Raw genomic sequence first — 18,348 nt, 5'->3', positions numbered from 1 at the left:
AGAACAGAGACAGGGTGTGTAGTAGATCTGTTAATAAATCTATAGAATAGAGACAGGGTGTGCAGTAGATCTGTTAATAAATCTATAGAATAGAGACAGGGTGTGCAGTAGATCTGTTAATAAATCTATAGAACAGAGACGGGTGTGTAGTAGATCTGTTAATAAATCTATAGAACAGAGACAGGGTGTGTAGTAGATCTGATAATAAATCTATAGAATAGAGACAGGGTGTGCAGTAGATCTGATAATAAATCTATAGAATAGAGACAGGGTGTGCAGTAGATCTGTTAATAAATCTATAGAACAGAGACAGGGTGTGTAGTAGATCTGATAATAAATCTATAGAATAGAGACAGGGTGTGCAGTAGATCTGATAATAAATCTATAGAATAGAGACAGGGTGTGTAGTAGATCTGTTAATAAATCTATAGAACAGAGACAGGGTGTGTAGTAGATCTGATAATAAATCTATAGAACAGAGACAGGGTGTGTAGTAGATCTGATAATAAATCTACAACACAGACACTCTATTATCAAAATTTTCTTTGGCGACCCTACCCTAATTCTTTTCTGTATATATTTTAGTTATTTCACATGTATATACATACCTACATCCCTATTACTATTACCTGTTACTAATATTACTAATTATGTAATAATTCTGGTATATTTATTTCGGTGTATCTTGATTTATTTGGGCGAAGGACGGAGACTCGTGCGATTACTAATTATTACCTTCTATTAGAATCCAAATAAATTAAAAAATATATTTTCAATATTTAATTTTATATTTACTTATACAAAAATTTTAAATTTTAATTTACTTATTGAATAAATTAAATATATAAATAAAAAATATAATTTATTATAAATAAAAAATATTTTAATTATTTAATTTTAATTTACTTAAATTTTTTTTCTTCTTTTTTTTAAATTCTAATTTATTGAATAAATTAAATAAAAGTTATTATTAAATTTATCATATAAATAAAAAATATAATTAATTTCTTACTTTTTATTTAGTTTTGTAAAATATAAGTTACTTCTTTATTTCATTATGATTTATGACATACGACCACATGTATGTGTCCGGCCATCAAAAGACAGTACCGCAGTCATCAGACGTGTTGGTACACGATGGTCCTTATTTATTTATATTTATTTATTTTTAAAACCATGGGACAACCCATACGTCCCATACGGAGCATATGTATGTTACTACAACACACTTCAACTTCACTATGTTGGTGCATTTGGGAGGTGTTGGAGGGTGAGGCTGGATCGCAATGAGATGGATAGTATTATGGCAGATAATACAGTCACCAATCGGTTAACGATATATAGTTAACCAATCCTACGAATATCAAACAAACAAAGCATTACTTCCAGGGTGGTCCATCGAATAGCGACAGTTACTCTACACTCTTGACAGTACTTTTAAACGAGTTGAGTTACTGTTATTTATACATATTATTTACATCTTAAAATTATTATTAAATTAAATATAAATATTTTTTTTTTCCAATCTAAATATCATTATGTTAAATTACTTTACTATTAAAATCTTAATTATTTACATGTCCTTATAATTTTATAAATTTTTTTTTTTTTTTCCAATCTAAATATCATTATGTTAAATTACTTTACTATTAAAATCTTAATTATTTACATGTCCTTATAATTCCATTGATAATTTATGCTTATTCAATATTCAATGCATTCATTAACTTAACCTTCTGTTTTGCTTATTATTGATATAATAGGCCATCGTACCGTGGTTTCAGCGGGTGAAACGTCACAATAACACAAATTACGTTGTATGAGCGGTTTCAGTGGATGAAACGTCACAATGTCACAAATTATGTCACAAATTACGTTGTATGAGCGTCTTCACAGCGGCTGCCACGTAACTAATCTATTCATTCGCCATCTTCAATTTGCATGATTTATAGCTTCCAATATCATTCGTAAGTTTCCTTCCGGTTGGTGAGTAAAAAGTTTTACTTATATGTATAACTAAGGTTTTATCATGCATGTTTACAAATATGTAAACAATTTCGTATGTTTATATGCATGTTTACAAATATGTAAACAATTTCGCATGTTTATAAGTATGGAAACCACTAAGCATCATTATTCTACTGTTGAATTTTTATATGCTTACTAATATATAAACAACTACATGTGTTATACTTATATAAACAACTAAGCATATAATTCGGGCTTTCTATCGTGTATATCTATATGTTTATCAGTATGTAAACAATTACATATATAAATATCGTAGCATATTAATATTAGGAATATAAACTTTGCGTTTTTATCGTTTTAGTTTATATAAACATGTATGTTAAAGTATAAATGCAGCTATACATCAAATCCAGGTATATTATAAGTACATGTATATGCAAATATACATAAAATTCAGGTATGTTATTATACGTATGTATTTTGTAAACTTCTCTTTTTATGACAAACATTTAGATGCAATGTCGCAGTTTGTATGTATGCAGGCCTGCTACATACTATTATATTTAATATATGTAAGCTTGTTGGATGTATGCGATTTGTGATTTTGCATCTACTCTGTATTTTCATTAATTAATTAAATCTATATGTTTTGTAATTAAGTATACCACTTCTTATGGTTAATATTTTATCTGTCATACAATTTTAACATTACTAACTCACCAATTATTACATTATGCATCTTCAGTTTTATACACATAATACATACTATCGAATAAGAATTATGGAGCCATGTCGTGCTATAAGCTGGATCTAGCTACAGAAACATGGTACAGGGTATGAGGTGTAGCACCTGATGACGACCTCAAAATTCTTGCCTAATGACGATCTCAAAATTGTTGTATGGCAAAATTTATAATTAATAACTAATAACTAGTAGCACTCTATTATCAAAATTTTCTTTGGCGACCCTACCCTAATTCTTTTCTGTATATATTTTAGTTATTTCACATGTATATACATACCTACATCCCTATTACTATTACCTGTTACTAATATTACTAATTATGTAATAATTCTGGTATATTTATTTCGGTGTATCTTGATTTATTTGGGCGAAGGACGGAGACTCGTGCGATTACTAATTATTACCTTCTATTAGAATCCAAATAAATTAAAAAATATATTTTCAATATTTAATTTTATATTTACTTATACAAAAATTTTAAATTTTAATTTACTTATTGAATAAATTAAATATATAAATAAAAAATATAATTTATTATAAATAAAAAATATTTTAATTATTTAATTTTAATTTACTTAAATTTTTTTTCTTCTTTTTTTTAAATTCTAATTTATTGAATAAATTAAATAAAAGTTATTATTAAATTTATCATATAAATAAAAAATATAATTAATTTCTTACTTTTTATTTAGTTTTGTAAAATATAAGTTACTTCTTTATTTCATTATGATTTATGACATACGACCACATGTATGTGTCCGGCCATCAAAAGACAGTACCGCAGTCATCAGACGTGTTGGTACACGATGGTCCTTATTTATTTATATTTATTTATTTTTAAAACCATGGGACAACCCATACGTCCCATACGGAGCATATGTATGTTACTACAACACACTTCAACTTCACTATGTTGGTGCATTTGGGAGGTGTTGGAGGGTGAGGCTGGATCGCAATGAGATGGATAGTATTATGGCAGATAATACAGTCACCAATCGGTTAACGATATATAGTTAACCAATCCTACGAATATCAAACAAACAACACAGACACAGGGTGTGCAGTAGATCTGATAATAAATCTATAGAACAGAGACAGGGTGTGCAGTAGATCTGATAATAAATCTACAACACAGAGAGAGGGTGTGCAGTAGACCTGATAATAAATCTACAACACAGAGAGAGGGTGTGTAGTAGATCTGATAATAAATCTATAACACAGACACAGGGTGTGCAGTAGATCTGTTAATAAATCTATAACACAGAGACAGGGTGTGCAGTAGATCTGTTAATAAATCTATAGAATAGAGACAGGGTGTGTAGTAGATCTGATAATAAATCTATAACACAGACACAGGGTGTGTAGTAGATCTGATAATAAATCTACAAAATGGAGACAGTGGTGCTGTAGCCCATCAGGTATTTATACTCCCTCCAAGATAACATAGCTTGATTTTGTTAAATTCTATCTTGGAGTATTTCATTATACACAGCTAAGACTTTTCTCTGAATTCTGATCCTGCAACCCCTGACCTCATTACTGTGTGACACCTGACCTCTTACCTTAATGTACTTGTCCGTAATTTCTTTGTTGACTAAATTCATCAAGGCCTCTATGTCCTCCACAAATGGTTTGTCATTAAATCTCATCTGACGCGGAGTCTCCAGCTTCTGAGTCTTGTTCAGGTGTTCAGCCATGCTCTTAATCTACAAAACACAATCCAGGTAATAAAATCTCTTAATCTACAAAACACAATCCAGGTGATAAAAGCTCTTAATCTACAAAACACAATCCAGGTGATAAAAACTCTTAATCTACAAAACCCAATCCAGCTACAAAACCCAATCCAAGTGATGAAGCTCTTAGTCTACAAAACACAATCCAGGTGATAAAAAGTCTCTCAAAACACAATCCAGGTGATAAAAACTCTTAATCTACAAAACACAATCCACGTGATAAAGCTCTTAATCTATGAAACTCAATCCAGGTGATAAAAGCTCTTAATCTACAAAACACAATCCAGGTGATAAAAACTCTTAACCTACAAAACACAATCCCCACGTGATAAAGCTCTTAATCTATGAAACTCAATCCAGGTGATAAAAAGTCTCTCAAAACACAATCTAGGTGATAAAAGCTTGCAGACATACATCGTTCATTTACACTTTATAAGAAGTTATCCACACGACATATTGCCAGTAATATATATTCATGAATGCATACAAGTAGTCCATTATCTAACATTTAGCAAAATCTGAGTATACTGATTAAAAGTAAGTACAGAATGCAAAATTTTACTGATGATAGAGTAGAACTAGTTACTGTAAATAATGACTTTCATTGAGTTCTAACGGGCCAATAGTAAATTACAATGCATTCAAACAGGCCAATTGTGACTTCACAATGAGTTCAAATAGGCCAATTGAGACTTGCGTAGAGTTTAAACAGATAAATAGTACCTTAAGGTAGGTCCTTAGTCCTGGATTTTTGGGGTTTAGGTAGCATTTTTTTGTTTGGAATCAATAAATTAACATTCAGAGTCATGAAAAAAGGCAAAACAGTTAAGGGTTTCCATATTAATTTTCATTACATACACCACTAAAGTCATATACCCCGATGTAGATTTTTATGAAATTCATTGGAAACAGTTATTTGTTGTTATTTTAATATAAAAACAAAATATTTTTTGAATTGCATTTATTTATCGGGAAACATGTCAATAACTAAAACACATGTCATTTTCAATATGTTCATCAAGTTTTAGAATAATATGTGGAAAATTATTGAATTAGCGTTATTCCCCAAAACGTTAAAAAACAAACAAATGTGGACGCATTTTCCTTATAGCATGGTTTACATATCATTTTTTCTGTTTATATTAGTAGAGTTACATCTGTTATAGTTATTCATGGGAAAAAATCCATACCTTTCCTTAATAATTTCAAATCTATAGCTTCCAGATTATGTATACCCCCATCAAAAACTGAAGTCTGGCACCATACAGCTGAGCTATTTAAATCACTCGGGATTAAAATTGTATGTAATTTCATGAAAAGACACAGATAATGATTCCTTATCACCTTGGTAAAATGTTTGTCAAAAATAAAGGAAATCTATCGCATTATGGACTTGATAAATAATTGAATGAAAACAGAGTTATTGTCCTTGGATTCAATATTTTGAACCATATCATTGACTATTCAAATATAACTAAGAATTTTGAAATATTTCATGGCTAACAAGATTTTTTACAATAACTATTGAAAAAGATTCCAACAAACAGATAAATCGTGACTTAGAACAAGATCAAACAGAGAAATCGTGACTTAGAACAAGATCAAACAGAGAAATCGTGACTTAGAACAAGATCAAACAGAGAAATCGTGACTTAGAACAAGATCAAACAGAGAAATCGTGACTTGGAACAAGATCAAACAGATCAATCGTGACTTGGAACAAGATCAAACAGAGAAATCGTGACTTGGAACAAGATCAAACAGAGAAATCTTGACTTGGAACAAGATCAAACAGATCAATCGTGACTTAGAACAAGATCAAACAGATCAATCGTGACTTAGAACAAGATCAAACAGATCAATCGTGACTTAGAACAAGATCAAACAGATCAATCGTGACTTGGAACAAGATCAAACAGAGAAATCGTGACTTGGAACAAGATCAAACAGAGAAATCTTGACTTGGAACAAGATCAAACAGATCAATCGTGACTTAGAACAAGATCAAACAGATCAATCGTGACTTAGAACAAGATCAAACAGAGAAATCGTGACTTAGAACAAGATCAAACAGATCAATCGTGACTTGGAACAAGATCAAACAGATAAATCTTGACTTGGAACAAGATCAAACCGATAAATCTTGACTTGGAACAAGATCAAACAGATCAATCTTGACTTGGAACAAGATCAAACAGATAAATCGTGACTTGGAACAAGATCAAACAGATAAATCGTGACTTAGAACAAGATCAAACAGAGAAATCTTGACTTGGAACAAGATCAAACAGATAAATCGTGACTTAGAACAAGATCAAACAGAGAAATCGTGACTTGGAACAAGATCAAACAGATAAATCGTGACTTAGAACAAGATCAAACAGAGAAATCGTGACTTGGAACAAGATCAAACAGATAAATCTTGACTTGGAACAAGATCAAAATCTTGACTTGGAACAAGATCAAACAGATCAATCTTGACTTGGAACAAGATCAAACAGATAAATCGTGACTTAGAACAAGATCAAACAGATAAATCTTGATTTGGAACAAGATCAAACAGATAAATCGTGACTTGGAACAAGATCAAACAGATAAATCGTGACTTACGATGAGCTCAAACAGGAACCAGGAATGGGCGAAGGCATGGTCTCTGTTCTGCCCACTGAGGACCAGCCACTGCAGGACAAGTTCCTCATGGACAAGCTGTAAACACCACAGATCACATGACATGGCATATGACACATCATGTTGATCAAATAAGTATACAGGCACTTGAAGATTAACAATATTTTCCTGCCTTAAATTGTCTCTGATCTAACTAAAAAGTGTAAATCACAATTTTTTAAAATTATTTTTCCCTACTTTGTAAATAAACTCTGTATACATCATCTCAACATACAGTAGAAATACATGCATATATCATCTGAACAAAGTTTCCTAAGAAATCTGCCTGACCTTTTTCCCTCTGTTCTTAACCATCTGAGGTTGGTTAAAGTCATCAGCTCGCATACTGCCAGTTCTATCTAAGTACTTTGTACCTCCTACAAAATTAATGGTACAATAAGATCTTAGTGCTTTGTTGATTCTAAGCGATTAGTACAATAAGATCTTAGTACTTTATAATCCTACAGGATTACTTATACAATAAGATCTTAGTACTTTATAATCCTACAGGACTAGTTGTACAGTAAGATCTTAGTACTTCATAATCCTAAAGGATTAGTTGTACAGTAAGATCTTAGTACTTTATAATCCTACAGGATTAGTTGTACAGTAAGATCTTAGTACTTTATAATCCTACAGGACTAGTTGTACAGTAAGATCTCAGTACTTTATAATCCTACAGGATTAGTTGTACAATAAGATCTTAGTACTTTATAATCCTACAGGATTAGTTGTACAATAAGATCTTAGTACTTTATAATCCTACAGGATTAGTTGTACAATAAGATCTTAGTACTTTATAATCCTACAGGACTAGTTGTACAGTAAGATCTTAGTACTTCATAATCCTACAGGATTAGTTGTACAGTAAGATCTTAGTACTTTATAATCCTACAGGACTAGTTGTACAGTAAGATCTTAGTACTTTATAATCCTACAGGACTAGTTGTACAGTAAGATCTTAGTACTTTATAATCCTACAGGACTAGTTATACAATAAGATCTCAGTACTTTATAATTCTACAGGATTACTTATACAATAAGATCTTAGTACTTTATAATCCTACAGGACTAGTTGTACAGTAAGATCTTAGTACTTTATAATCCTACAGGACTAGTTGTACATGTACAATAAGGTGACTATAACATCTTCAGGACAGTATTTTTTGTTTCATTTGCATCAGAATTCTGCACTTTGATCTTAAATTTGATCGTAAAGTCACAAGTGAATGCTAGAGGTGCTAGAAATTGTTTTTATGAAAAACAAATGTCTCCCCACCTCCCCAAATGGAAGTGCTCCAAATGAAACCTCCTATTGTACTGAAAGTCATATAGAAGGAGAAGAGTTTACAAGCCATTTTACATCCTCCACCCCAATCAGATCCACTATAACTTTTAGGAAAATCATTGGATCTTCCCGTCCCAACAATTTGCACATCTACATGTACAAATGGCAATGAAGCATTGTACAGTTTTAATTCTATCCAATAAGCCATATAGGAGGAGAAGTGTTCACAAGATTTTGTGACAGACAAACGGACGGACAGAAAGTACAAAAACAACATGTCTCTCCCTGGAAGAGGGGAGACATAAGAAATGGGGAGACATAATTCCGCAAGGGTGAGATATGATTTTTATGAACGTTTATATTTTCTAGTCATATGGCAAACTAAGCCAATCAGAATTGATAGTTCTTTCACATACATGTATATCTTTTACTTGAAGTATAATTATATGTGGTACTGTATGCTCTACAAGTTATAATGTATGTAACACTAACATAACATGTCGTCAACATTCTGTACTAAGTAACTTCATTAAACTATACAATAAACTCCTACAGGTAAAGGCACCTACCCAGAATGGCTGATATTTCATGGTCAGGAGAGGTGGGTGTGAGTGCATTAAGGTCAGGGTTACTTGAGCTGCGCTGGAAGGCTTTGTTTGAGACAGGAAGTGATGATGGGCGCCCAAGCGTGTTATATCCCAATAATGAGGGCTCCGTGGCTAAAAATAGAAATTAAAACTAGAAGTACGTCCTACAGTCCCTGAAACGCTCTACTTCACCATTCTTCCATTCGCTCACTGTGCATTCACCGTGCACTCTCGGTTTACAGTTCTGCATCACCATTCATAAAGCATTCACAGTTTATTGTCATTCAAAACACCAAAACAAAAGGATGATGCTTTCTTATTATATCAGAAATTCAATTTATAAAGTACAAATGTCAGGATTTGTCCTGATTGAGTTATAAATGCTTACAGTGATGTAGTGGGCCCTGATTGTGTTATAAATACTTACAGTGATGTAGTGGGCCCTGATTGTGATATAAATACTTACAGTGATGTTGTGGGACCTGATTGTGACATAAATACTTACAGTGATGTAGTGGGCCCTGATTGTGATATAAATACTTACAGTGATGTTGTGGACCCTGATTGTGATATAAATACTTACAGTGATGTAGTGGGACCTGATTGTGCTATAAATACTTACAGTGATGTAGTGGGCCCTGATTGGGTTATAAATACTTAAAGCAGTGGTGCAGTGGACTACGATTATGTGGTGTAATGGGCCCCAGGGTGTTATAAATATTTATAGTGATGCAATGGGCCCCAGGGTTTTATAATTACTTACAGCAGTGGTGCAGTGGACCAGGATTATGTTATAAATACTTACAGCAGTGGTGCAGTGGACCAGGATTATGTTATAAATACTTACAGCAGTGGTGCAGTGGACCAGGATTATGTTATAAATACTTACAGCAGTGGTACAGAGGGCCAGGATGTGGCAGACTACAGCAGTACTGTATGTAAGAGGCAAGAGTCAGGTTCCGGCCATTTCTGTCATTCTTGTCCGCCAGTAGCTCGTGAACTCTCTTGACCACCAGAATGATCCCCTCAAAAGCTGGCTGTCCTATGTTAGCTACAACAACACAAGTAACATCACTGGTAAAACAAACAAGAGGCCCATGGGCCACATCGCTCACCTGGGTCACCTTAGTCCATATCAGAAGACTTTCCATATATATTTGCATGTAAAACCGTAGTCCCTATTATGGCCCCAACCTACCCCTGGAGGCCATGGTTTTTGCAAACTTGAATCTACACTATGTCAGAAAGCTTTCATGTAAATGTGAACTTCTTTGGCCCAATGGTTCTTGAGAAGAAGATTTTTAAAGATTTTTCCTATATATTTGTATGTAAAACTTTGATCCCCCCTTGTGGCCCCATCCTACCCCCAGGGGCCATGATTTGAACAAACTTGAATCTGCATTGTCAGAAAGCCTTCATGTAAATATCAGCTTTTCTGGCTCAGTGGTTCTTGAGAAGAAGATTTTAAAAGATTTTCCCTATATAGTTGTATGTAAAACTTTGATCCCCCTTGTGGCCCCATCCGACCCCCGGGGGCCAGGATTTTAACAATTTAGAATCTGCACTATGTCAGAAAGCTTTCATGTAAATCTCAGCTTTTCTGGCTCAGTGGTTCTTGAGAAGAAGATTTTTAAAGATTTTTTCCTATATATTTGTGTGTAAAACTTTGATCCCCTATTGTGGTTCCATCCGACCCCCCGGGGCCATGATTTTAACAATTTAAAATATGCACTATATCAGGAAGCTTTCATATAAATCTCAGCTTTTCTGGCTCAGTGGTTCTTGAGAAGAAGATTTTTAAAGATTTTTCCTATATATTTGTATGTAAAACTTTGATCCCCTATTGTGGCCCCATCCAACCCCCGGGGGCCAGGATTTTAACAATTTAGAATCTGCACTACCTAATAAAGCTTATCTATAAATTTCATCTTTTCTGGCCTAGTGGTTCTTGAAAAGATTTTTTAATGACCCTACTCTATTTTTACCTTTTCTTGATTATCTCCCCTTGGAAGGTGGCCTGGCCCTTTATTTTAACAATTTAGAATTCCCTTTACCTAAGGATGCTTTGAGCCAACTTTGGTTGAAATTGGCCCTGTGGTTTTTGAGAAGAAGTCAAAAATGTTAAAAGTTTACAGACGGACGGACAGACGGACGGACGCCGGAATATGGGTGATCAGAAAAGCTCACTTGAGCTTTTAGCTCAGGTGAGCTAAAAATGTAAAACATAAGCTTCCGATGCCCCTTTCCCCAATGTAGAAAACATTGGCAACAGAAAATTCTTTGTGAATCCGTCTATTATAGTCACAACCAACTGTATAAAGTTTGATGACTATCAGAAATGTATAAAGTGTACAAAATCTCTAACTCATAGTCCGACAACAATTGCTGTATGTATGTAACAATGTCACATGACCTTTGACCAGAAAGTCAATAGGAGCATAACCAAACCATCATATCAATGACCATCCTGTGATGTCAATAGGAACATAATCATTGTGTGATGTCAATAGGAACATAATCATTGTGTGATGTCAATAGGAACATAATCATTGTGTGATGTCAATAGGTACATAATCATACTGTGATGTCAATAGGAAGAACATAATCATTGTGTGATGTCAATAGGAACATAATCATTGTGTGATGTCAATAGGGACATAATCATACTGTGATGTCAATAGGAATATAATCATACTGTGATGTCAATAGGAACATAATCATTGTGTGATGTCAATAGGTACATAATCATTGTGTGATGTCAATAGGTACATAATCATACTGTGTGATGTCAATAGAAACATAATCATACTGTGATGTCAATAGGAACATAATCATACTGTGATGTCAATAGGTACATAATCATACTGTGATGTCAATAGGTACATAATCATACTGTGATGTTTATAGGAACATAATCATACTGTGATGTCAATAGGAACATAATCATACTGTGATGTCAATAGGTACATAATCATTGTGTGATGTCAATAGGAACATAATCATACTGGTATGTCAATAGGTACATCATCATACTGTGATGTCAATAGGTACATAATAATACTGTTATGTCAATAGGTACATCATCATACTGTGATGTCAATAGGTACATAATCATACTGTGATGTCAATAGGTACATCATCATACTGTGATGTCAATAGGTACATAATCATACTGTGATGTCAATAGGTACATCATCATACTGTGATGTCAATAAGTACATAATCATACTGTGATGTCAATAGGGACATAATCATTCTGTGATGTCAATAGGAATATAATCATACTGTGATGTCAATAGGGACATAATCATACTGTGATTAGTCAATAGGAACATAATCATACTGTGATGTTTATAGGAACATAATCATACTGTGATGTCAATAGGAACATAATCATACTGTGATGTCAATAGAAACATAATCATACTGTGATGTCATTAGGAACATAATCATACTGTGATGTCAATAGGAACATAATCATACTGTGATGTCAATAGGAACATAATCATACTGTGATGTCAATAGGAACATAATCATACTGTGATGTCAATAGGGACATAATCATTGTGTGATGTCAATAGGAATATAATCATACTGTGATGTCAATAGGAATATAATCATACTGTGTGATGTCAATAGGAACATAATCATACTGTGATGTCAATAGGAACATAATCATTGTGTGATGTCAATAGGAACATAATCATACTGTGATGTCAATAGGAACATAATCATACTGTGATGTCAATAGGTACATAATCATTGTGTGATGTCAATAGGAACATAATCATACTGTTATGTCAATAGGTACATCATCATACTGTGATGTCAATAGGTACATAATAATACTGTTATGTCAATAGGTACATCATCATACTGTGATGTCAATAGGAACATAATCATACTGTGATGTCAATAGGAACATAATCATACTGTGATGTCAATAGGAACATAATCATTGTGTGATGTCAATAGGAACATAATCATACTGTGATGTCAATAGGAACATAATCATTGTGTGATGTCAATAGGTACATAATCATACTGTGATGTCAATAGGAACATAATCATTGTGTGATGTCAATAGAAACATAATCATACTGTGATGTCAATAGGAACATAATCATACTGTGATGTTTATAGGAATATAATCATACTGTGATGTCAATAGGAATATAATCATACTGTGATGTCAATAGGAACATAATCATACTGTGATGTCAATAGGAACATAATCATTGTGTGATGTCAATAGGAACATAATAATACTGTGATGTCAATAGGAACATAATCATACTGTGATGTCATTAGGAACATAATCATACTGTGATGTCAACAGGAACATAATCATTGTGTGATGTCAATAGGAACATAATCATACTGTGATGTCAATAGGAACATAATCATTGTGTGATGTCAATAGGAACATAATCATACTGTGATGTCAATAGGAACATAATCATTGTGTGATGTCAATAGGAACATAACCATTGTGTGATGTCAATAGGAACATAATCATACTGTGATGTCAATAGGAACATAATCATATTGTGATGTCAATAGGTACATATTCATACTGTGATGTCAATAGGAACATAATCATTGTGTGATGTCAATAGGAATATAATCATACTGTGATGTCATTAGGAACATAATCATACTGTGATGTCAAGTTTTTAGGAAGGTTAAAGTTTTCAAAAAGTAGGTCAAATTCCAAGGTCAAGGTCACAGGGTAAAAAATGTTGGTACCCATGCAAAATATCAAAGCTCTATCTCTTATCCTTCAAAAGTTATTAGCAAGGTTAAAGTTTTCAAAAAGTAGGTCAAACTCCAAGGTCAAGGGGTCAAAAATGTTGGTACCCACGGAAAGGTCTTGTCACAAGGAATACTCATGTGAAATATCAAAGCTCTATCACTTATTGTTCAAAAGTTATTATTAAGGTTAAAGTTTTCAAAAAGTAGGTCAAACTCCAAGGTCAAGGGGTAAAAAATGTTGGTACCCACGGAAAGGTCTTGTCACAAGGAATACTCAAGTGAAATATCAAAGCTCCATCACTTACTGATCAAAAGTTATAAGCAAGGTTAAAGTTTCAGACAGAATGACAGAATTATAGAATGACTGACAGGACAAAAACAATATGCTCCCCGATCTTCGATCTCGGGGGCATAAAAAGTGGAGTCAAATTCGTCTAATGATAAGAGCTATCTGCTAAGGGATTATTGATCAGTCGGACAACATTTTATTTACTGGCCAAACTATCAAGCTACATGTGTAAAGCAATATGTTCTCAGGTATACTGCAATATATCCTTGTTTTAATTCACTATGGTAAATTCCTTCCAATTCACAAGATTACCGCCAACAGTACATAATACTCCGATAATCCACAAAAAAACAACAACTGTAAACACTCAACAATCCACAAAAAAACTGTAAAATCACCCGACTTTGTCATGTTTCTCTAACCTTGCTGACCGTTCAGTATTGGAGGTCTGACCATCAGATACAACAGTCAGACTTTGTCATGTTTCTCTAACCTTGCTGACCGTTCAGTATTGGAGGTCTGACCATCAGATACAACAGTCAAACTTTGTCATGTTTCTCTAACCTTGCTGACCGTTCAGTATTGGAGGTCTGACCATCAGATACAACAGTCAAACTTTGTCATGTTTCTCTAACCTTGCTGACCGTTCAGTATTGGAGGTCTGACCCTCAGATACAACAGTCAAACTTTGTCATGTTTCTCTAACCTTGCTGACCATTCAGTATTGGAGGTCTGACCATCAGATACAGTAGTCTGTCCAGTATAAGAGGTAAGAACTGGACAAGGTTCTCTCCCTTGGCCTTTGGAACTTCCTGTATGCTTTGTCTCAGATCATTCTCAAACTGCATCTCTGTCTTCCGAACAGGAAGCTTCTGTTCCAGTGTCATACGACAGTTGTACAGGAATTTCTCCAGCTTATCATCCTAGTTATAACAACACAATATATAAACTATCAGTTAGTTATAATGGAACAATACCCCACCCCCTCCCCACACATCACAGGAAATAGTGGGAAAAAGCATTTGATCTTTTCATTACATGCACACAAAGTCATATCTTCACCTACAAGTACTTCATGTTAGTATCAAGGACAAAATACCATAAAATATTTGTAAAGGCCAAAACCAATTAATAAATAGTTTCTCAGGCAAAAATTTTCAAATTTTGATGAGGCAGGCAGATTTTTTCTTCTTTTTTTTAAATTTTAATGTAGCATGCATTAATTTTTTTTTGGCCATACTGCAATCAAATATTTTAAATTTGTTTACTATTTGTTGTTTATGTCTCATTTGAGAATTTCCCCCTCACATAGAAACATTATTCTTGTTTTGAAGCAAAAATGAGTAAATAGTTCAGACACGACACATGAACAATTTGTCCACAGGATTTAGGAAATAGTGTGGTTCTCCAGCTGCTATCATTTCAATGCACAGCAAAACTGGAGTACTGTTTACATGGTACCATTATGTAAAATCAGGTTCAGATGTTGGCCTAGTGTGGTGTGCATTTGATTTCTGAATACTGAGGATACAGGAGTTCAATAATTCCAAGTTCACACTTGGATTTCTTGAAAAAAATCTCAAACAAAAGTTTGAGATTTCTTTTAATTGAGCAGTCAAAATTTGCGTAAAATTCAAGACTTTCACTTAAGTTTTTATTTGAGAAATCGAGGCCAGGTTACAGAGTATGTCTGTTTTTCACCTGTGTATGGACCGAGGGCACAGACTGACATTAAATCGTTGTTATTTACCTGTGTGTGGACCAAGGACACAGACTGACATTAAATCATTGTTACTTATCTGTGTACAGACCAAGAACACAGACTGACATTAAATTGTTGTTACTTACATGTGTATGGACCAAGGATACAGACTGACATTAAATTGTTGTTACTTACCTGTGTGTGGACCAAGGATACAGACTGACACCAATACAATTTTTTAAATGATTGTTACTTACCTGTGTATGGACCGAGGACACCGACTTCAGACTGACATTAAACACTCCCTTGTGATCCACCCACTTCATGTTGGGCAGGTTAGTCTGTAGAAATACAGTGGAACATAGTTATAACAGATTTGTAAGAAAGTCCCGTTTCATTCCTCAATACCTACGTAAAGGTCCGTTATTACTCAATACCTACATAAAGGTCTGTTATTTTCAATACATTGGAGAATACATTTTACTAGAACTGTGAGTTTTCTTTAAGCATTTTTGCTGCGACTATCATGTAATGGTTCAGAGGGACGACACAGTAAAACTTGTATAATACGAACATTCTTATTACCAGGAATATATCTTCATATGAAAACAAAATCTGGAATACAGAGTATGTTTATCGTAGATTTTAAAAATTGGTGCTGATCGTAAGTTTAATTATGATTTCATACTGTGCAACATCGACATAAGACAAGTTACACCATCTAATCTGTTACTTAAACTATTTCTCCAATTATAAATACAGAAAATCCTATGTTAAAATACAATGGTGAAGCAGAAAATTAAAAAATTACATAACTGATTTATCAATAAGCAGAATATACATACATGTACACAGAAATTTCTCTGAATATATTCATGTCATCTGATTACTGTAGATTCCTAAATATACGTGAGGAATTTATTATCACGTAATCAAGCGAGAGGCGTCACTCATGAAATAAAAATACTCGCTTTTATTTTTCTCTTGTTAAAATAAATGCAAGAACTCCTGATTAACAGACTACACACGAATTCATGTTCACGTGATTTGACGTATACGAGTCATTTCGCCATATTGAGTACACGCGTAAAATAAGGAGTCTACAGTATCAAAATAATAAAAGCAATAACAAACTCTGTTGAAGATAGATATTTGAATTAAAATTATTCTAGAATACAGATTTTTTTTTTGTATTTTACAGTTACATCCAAATAAAAAGATACACAGATGAGTTCACGGTATATATCTAATACATTGTGTACATCCCAGCTATAACTCTTCACTGCTGTCTTGTTTGGCTCCATTAATTTGTGTTAGAATTTACAGTTCAATAATTACTTACAGGACGGTCATAGAGATACTCCTATAAATAGCAGTACACACACACACACTGACAAAGTGATAACAAATCAAACACACAATCTGTATGTATCAACTATACATATAATTACTACAAAGTAACAATAACAGGATTTAGGTCTGACAGTAAAGGTACAGATGAAGTTTTACTGACAGTTAAGATAATGATGAGATTTTACTGACAGTAAAGGTACAGATTAGATTTTAAGTAAAAGTACTCACATCAGGGAATAGTATGGAGTAGTAAAAAGTACTCACATCAGGGAACAGTATGGAGTAGTAAAAGTACTCACATCAGGGAACAATATGGAGTAGTAGAAGTACTTGCATCAGGGAACAGTATGGAGTAGTAAAAGTACTCACATCAGGGAACAGTATAAAGAAGTAAAAGTACTCACATCAGGGAACAGTATGCAGAAGTAAAAGTACTCACATCAGGGAACAGTATGGAGAAGTAAAAGTACCCACATCAGGGAACAGTATGGAGTAGTAGAAGTACTCACATCAGGGAACAGTATGGAGAAGTAAAAGTACTCACATCAGGGAACAGTATGGAGAAGTAAAAGTACTCACATCAGGGAACAGTATGGAGAAGTAAAAGTACTCACATCAGGGAACAGTATGGAGAAGTAAAAGTACTCACATCAGGGAACAGTATGGACAAGTAAAAGTACTCACATCAGGGAACAGTATGGAGTAGTAAAAGTACTCACATCTGGGATCAGTATGGAGAAGTAAAAGTACTCACATCAGGGAACAGTATGGAGTAGCTGGGAGGGAGTTTGTCCACAGACACTGGGATGGAGAAATCATCGATCATCAATTTTCCTTCACGACACAGAGGAAGCCACTGAAAATAACGGCAGAAAAAATTGGTTTAAAATATTGAACTTTGGATATAATAAACAATTCAGGCCAGTCCCCTGAATTCCAATATACATGTATCTGGAGTAAACATATATATAATTATTTGGAAAAAAACATACATTCACTTCTTTGAAAATCAAAAAGTTACATTCAAATTTTATGCTGCACAGTGTAAATTCCTTACAGTATCATTATATATTGCATATACTATAGATCATTAGATTTCGTGGAGGTTCAATTTTCGTAGATTTCGTGGGTACCCTATCCCATAAATTTCAAACAACAACAAAATGCACAGTCTATTTAATGTAACAATATATAGAAATCATATCCACGAAATTACATCCCAACAACACTAAAATCTCGACAATCCACAAAAACT

General features: G+C 33.5%; 1 protein-coding gene across 3 annotated transcripts in view; it reads right to left on the bottom strand.

The window, feature by feature from the left end:
* The window catches only part of LOC125668176 (dedicator of cytokinesis protein 7-like), a 77,501-nt gene that overhangs the window by 40,862 nt on the left and 18,291 nt on the right, over nt 1-18,348 (bottom strand). For all 3 annotated transcript variants that reach the window (XM_056164129.1, XM_056164127.1, XM_056164128.1), the window contains exons 16-23: nt 17,848-17,949; nt 15,998-16,081; nt 14,745-14,961; nt 9,884-10,045; nt 8,977-9,126; nt 7,411-7,496; nt 7,063-7,158; nt 4,279-4,422 (exon numbers count right to left, since the gene is read on the bottom strand). In XM_056164129.1, coding sequence (XP_056020104.1) covers nt 4,279-4,422; nt 7,063-7,158; nt 7,411-7,496; nt 8,977-9,126; nt 9,884-10,045; nt 14,745-14,961; nt 15,998-16,081; nt 17,848-17,949 — 1,041 coding nt within the window. The remainder of the gene's footprint in view (nt 1-4,278; nt 4,423-7,062; nt 7,159-7,410; nt 7,497-8,976; nt 9,127-9,883; nt 10,046-14,744; nt 14,962-15,997; nt 16,082-17,847; nt 17,950-18,348) is intronic.

This window comes from Ostrea edulis, chromosome 4 (genome assembly GCF_947568905.1).
Source record: "Ostrea edulis chromosome 4, xbOstEdul1.1, whole genome shotgun sequence".
Lineage (NCBI taxonomy): Eukaryota > Metazoa > Mollusca > Bivalvia > Ostreida > Ostreidae > Ostrea > Ostrea edulis.
The sequence above is the reverse complement of the archived record's forward strand: the minus strand, read 5'-3'. Positions and strand labels throughout refer to the sequence as shown.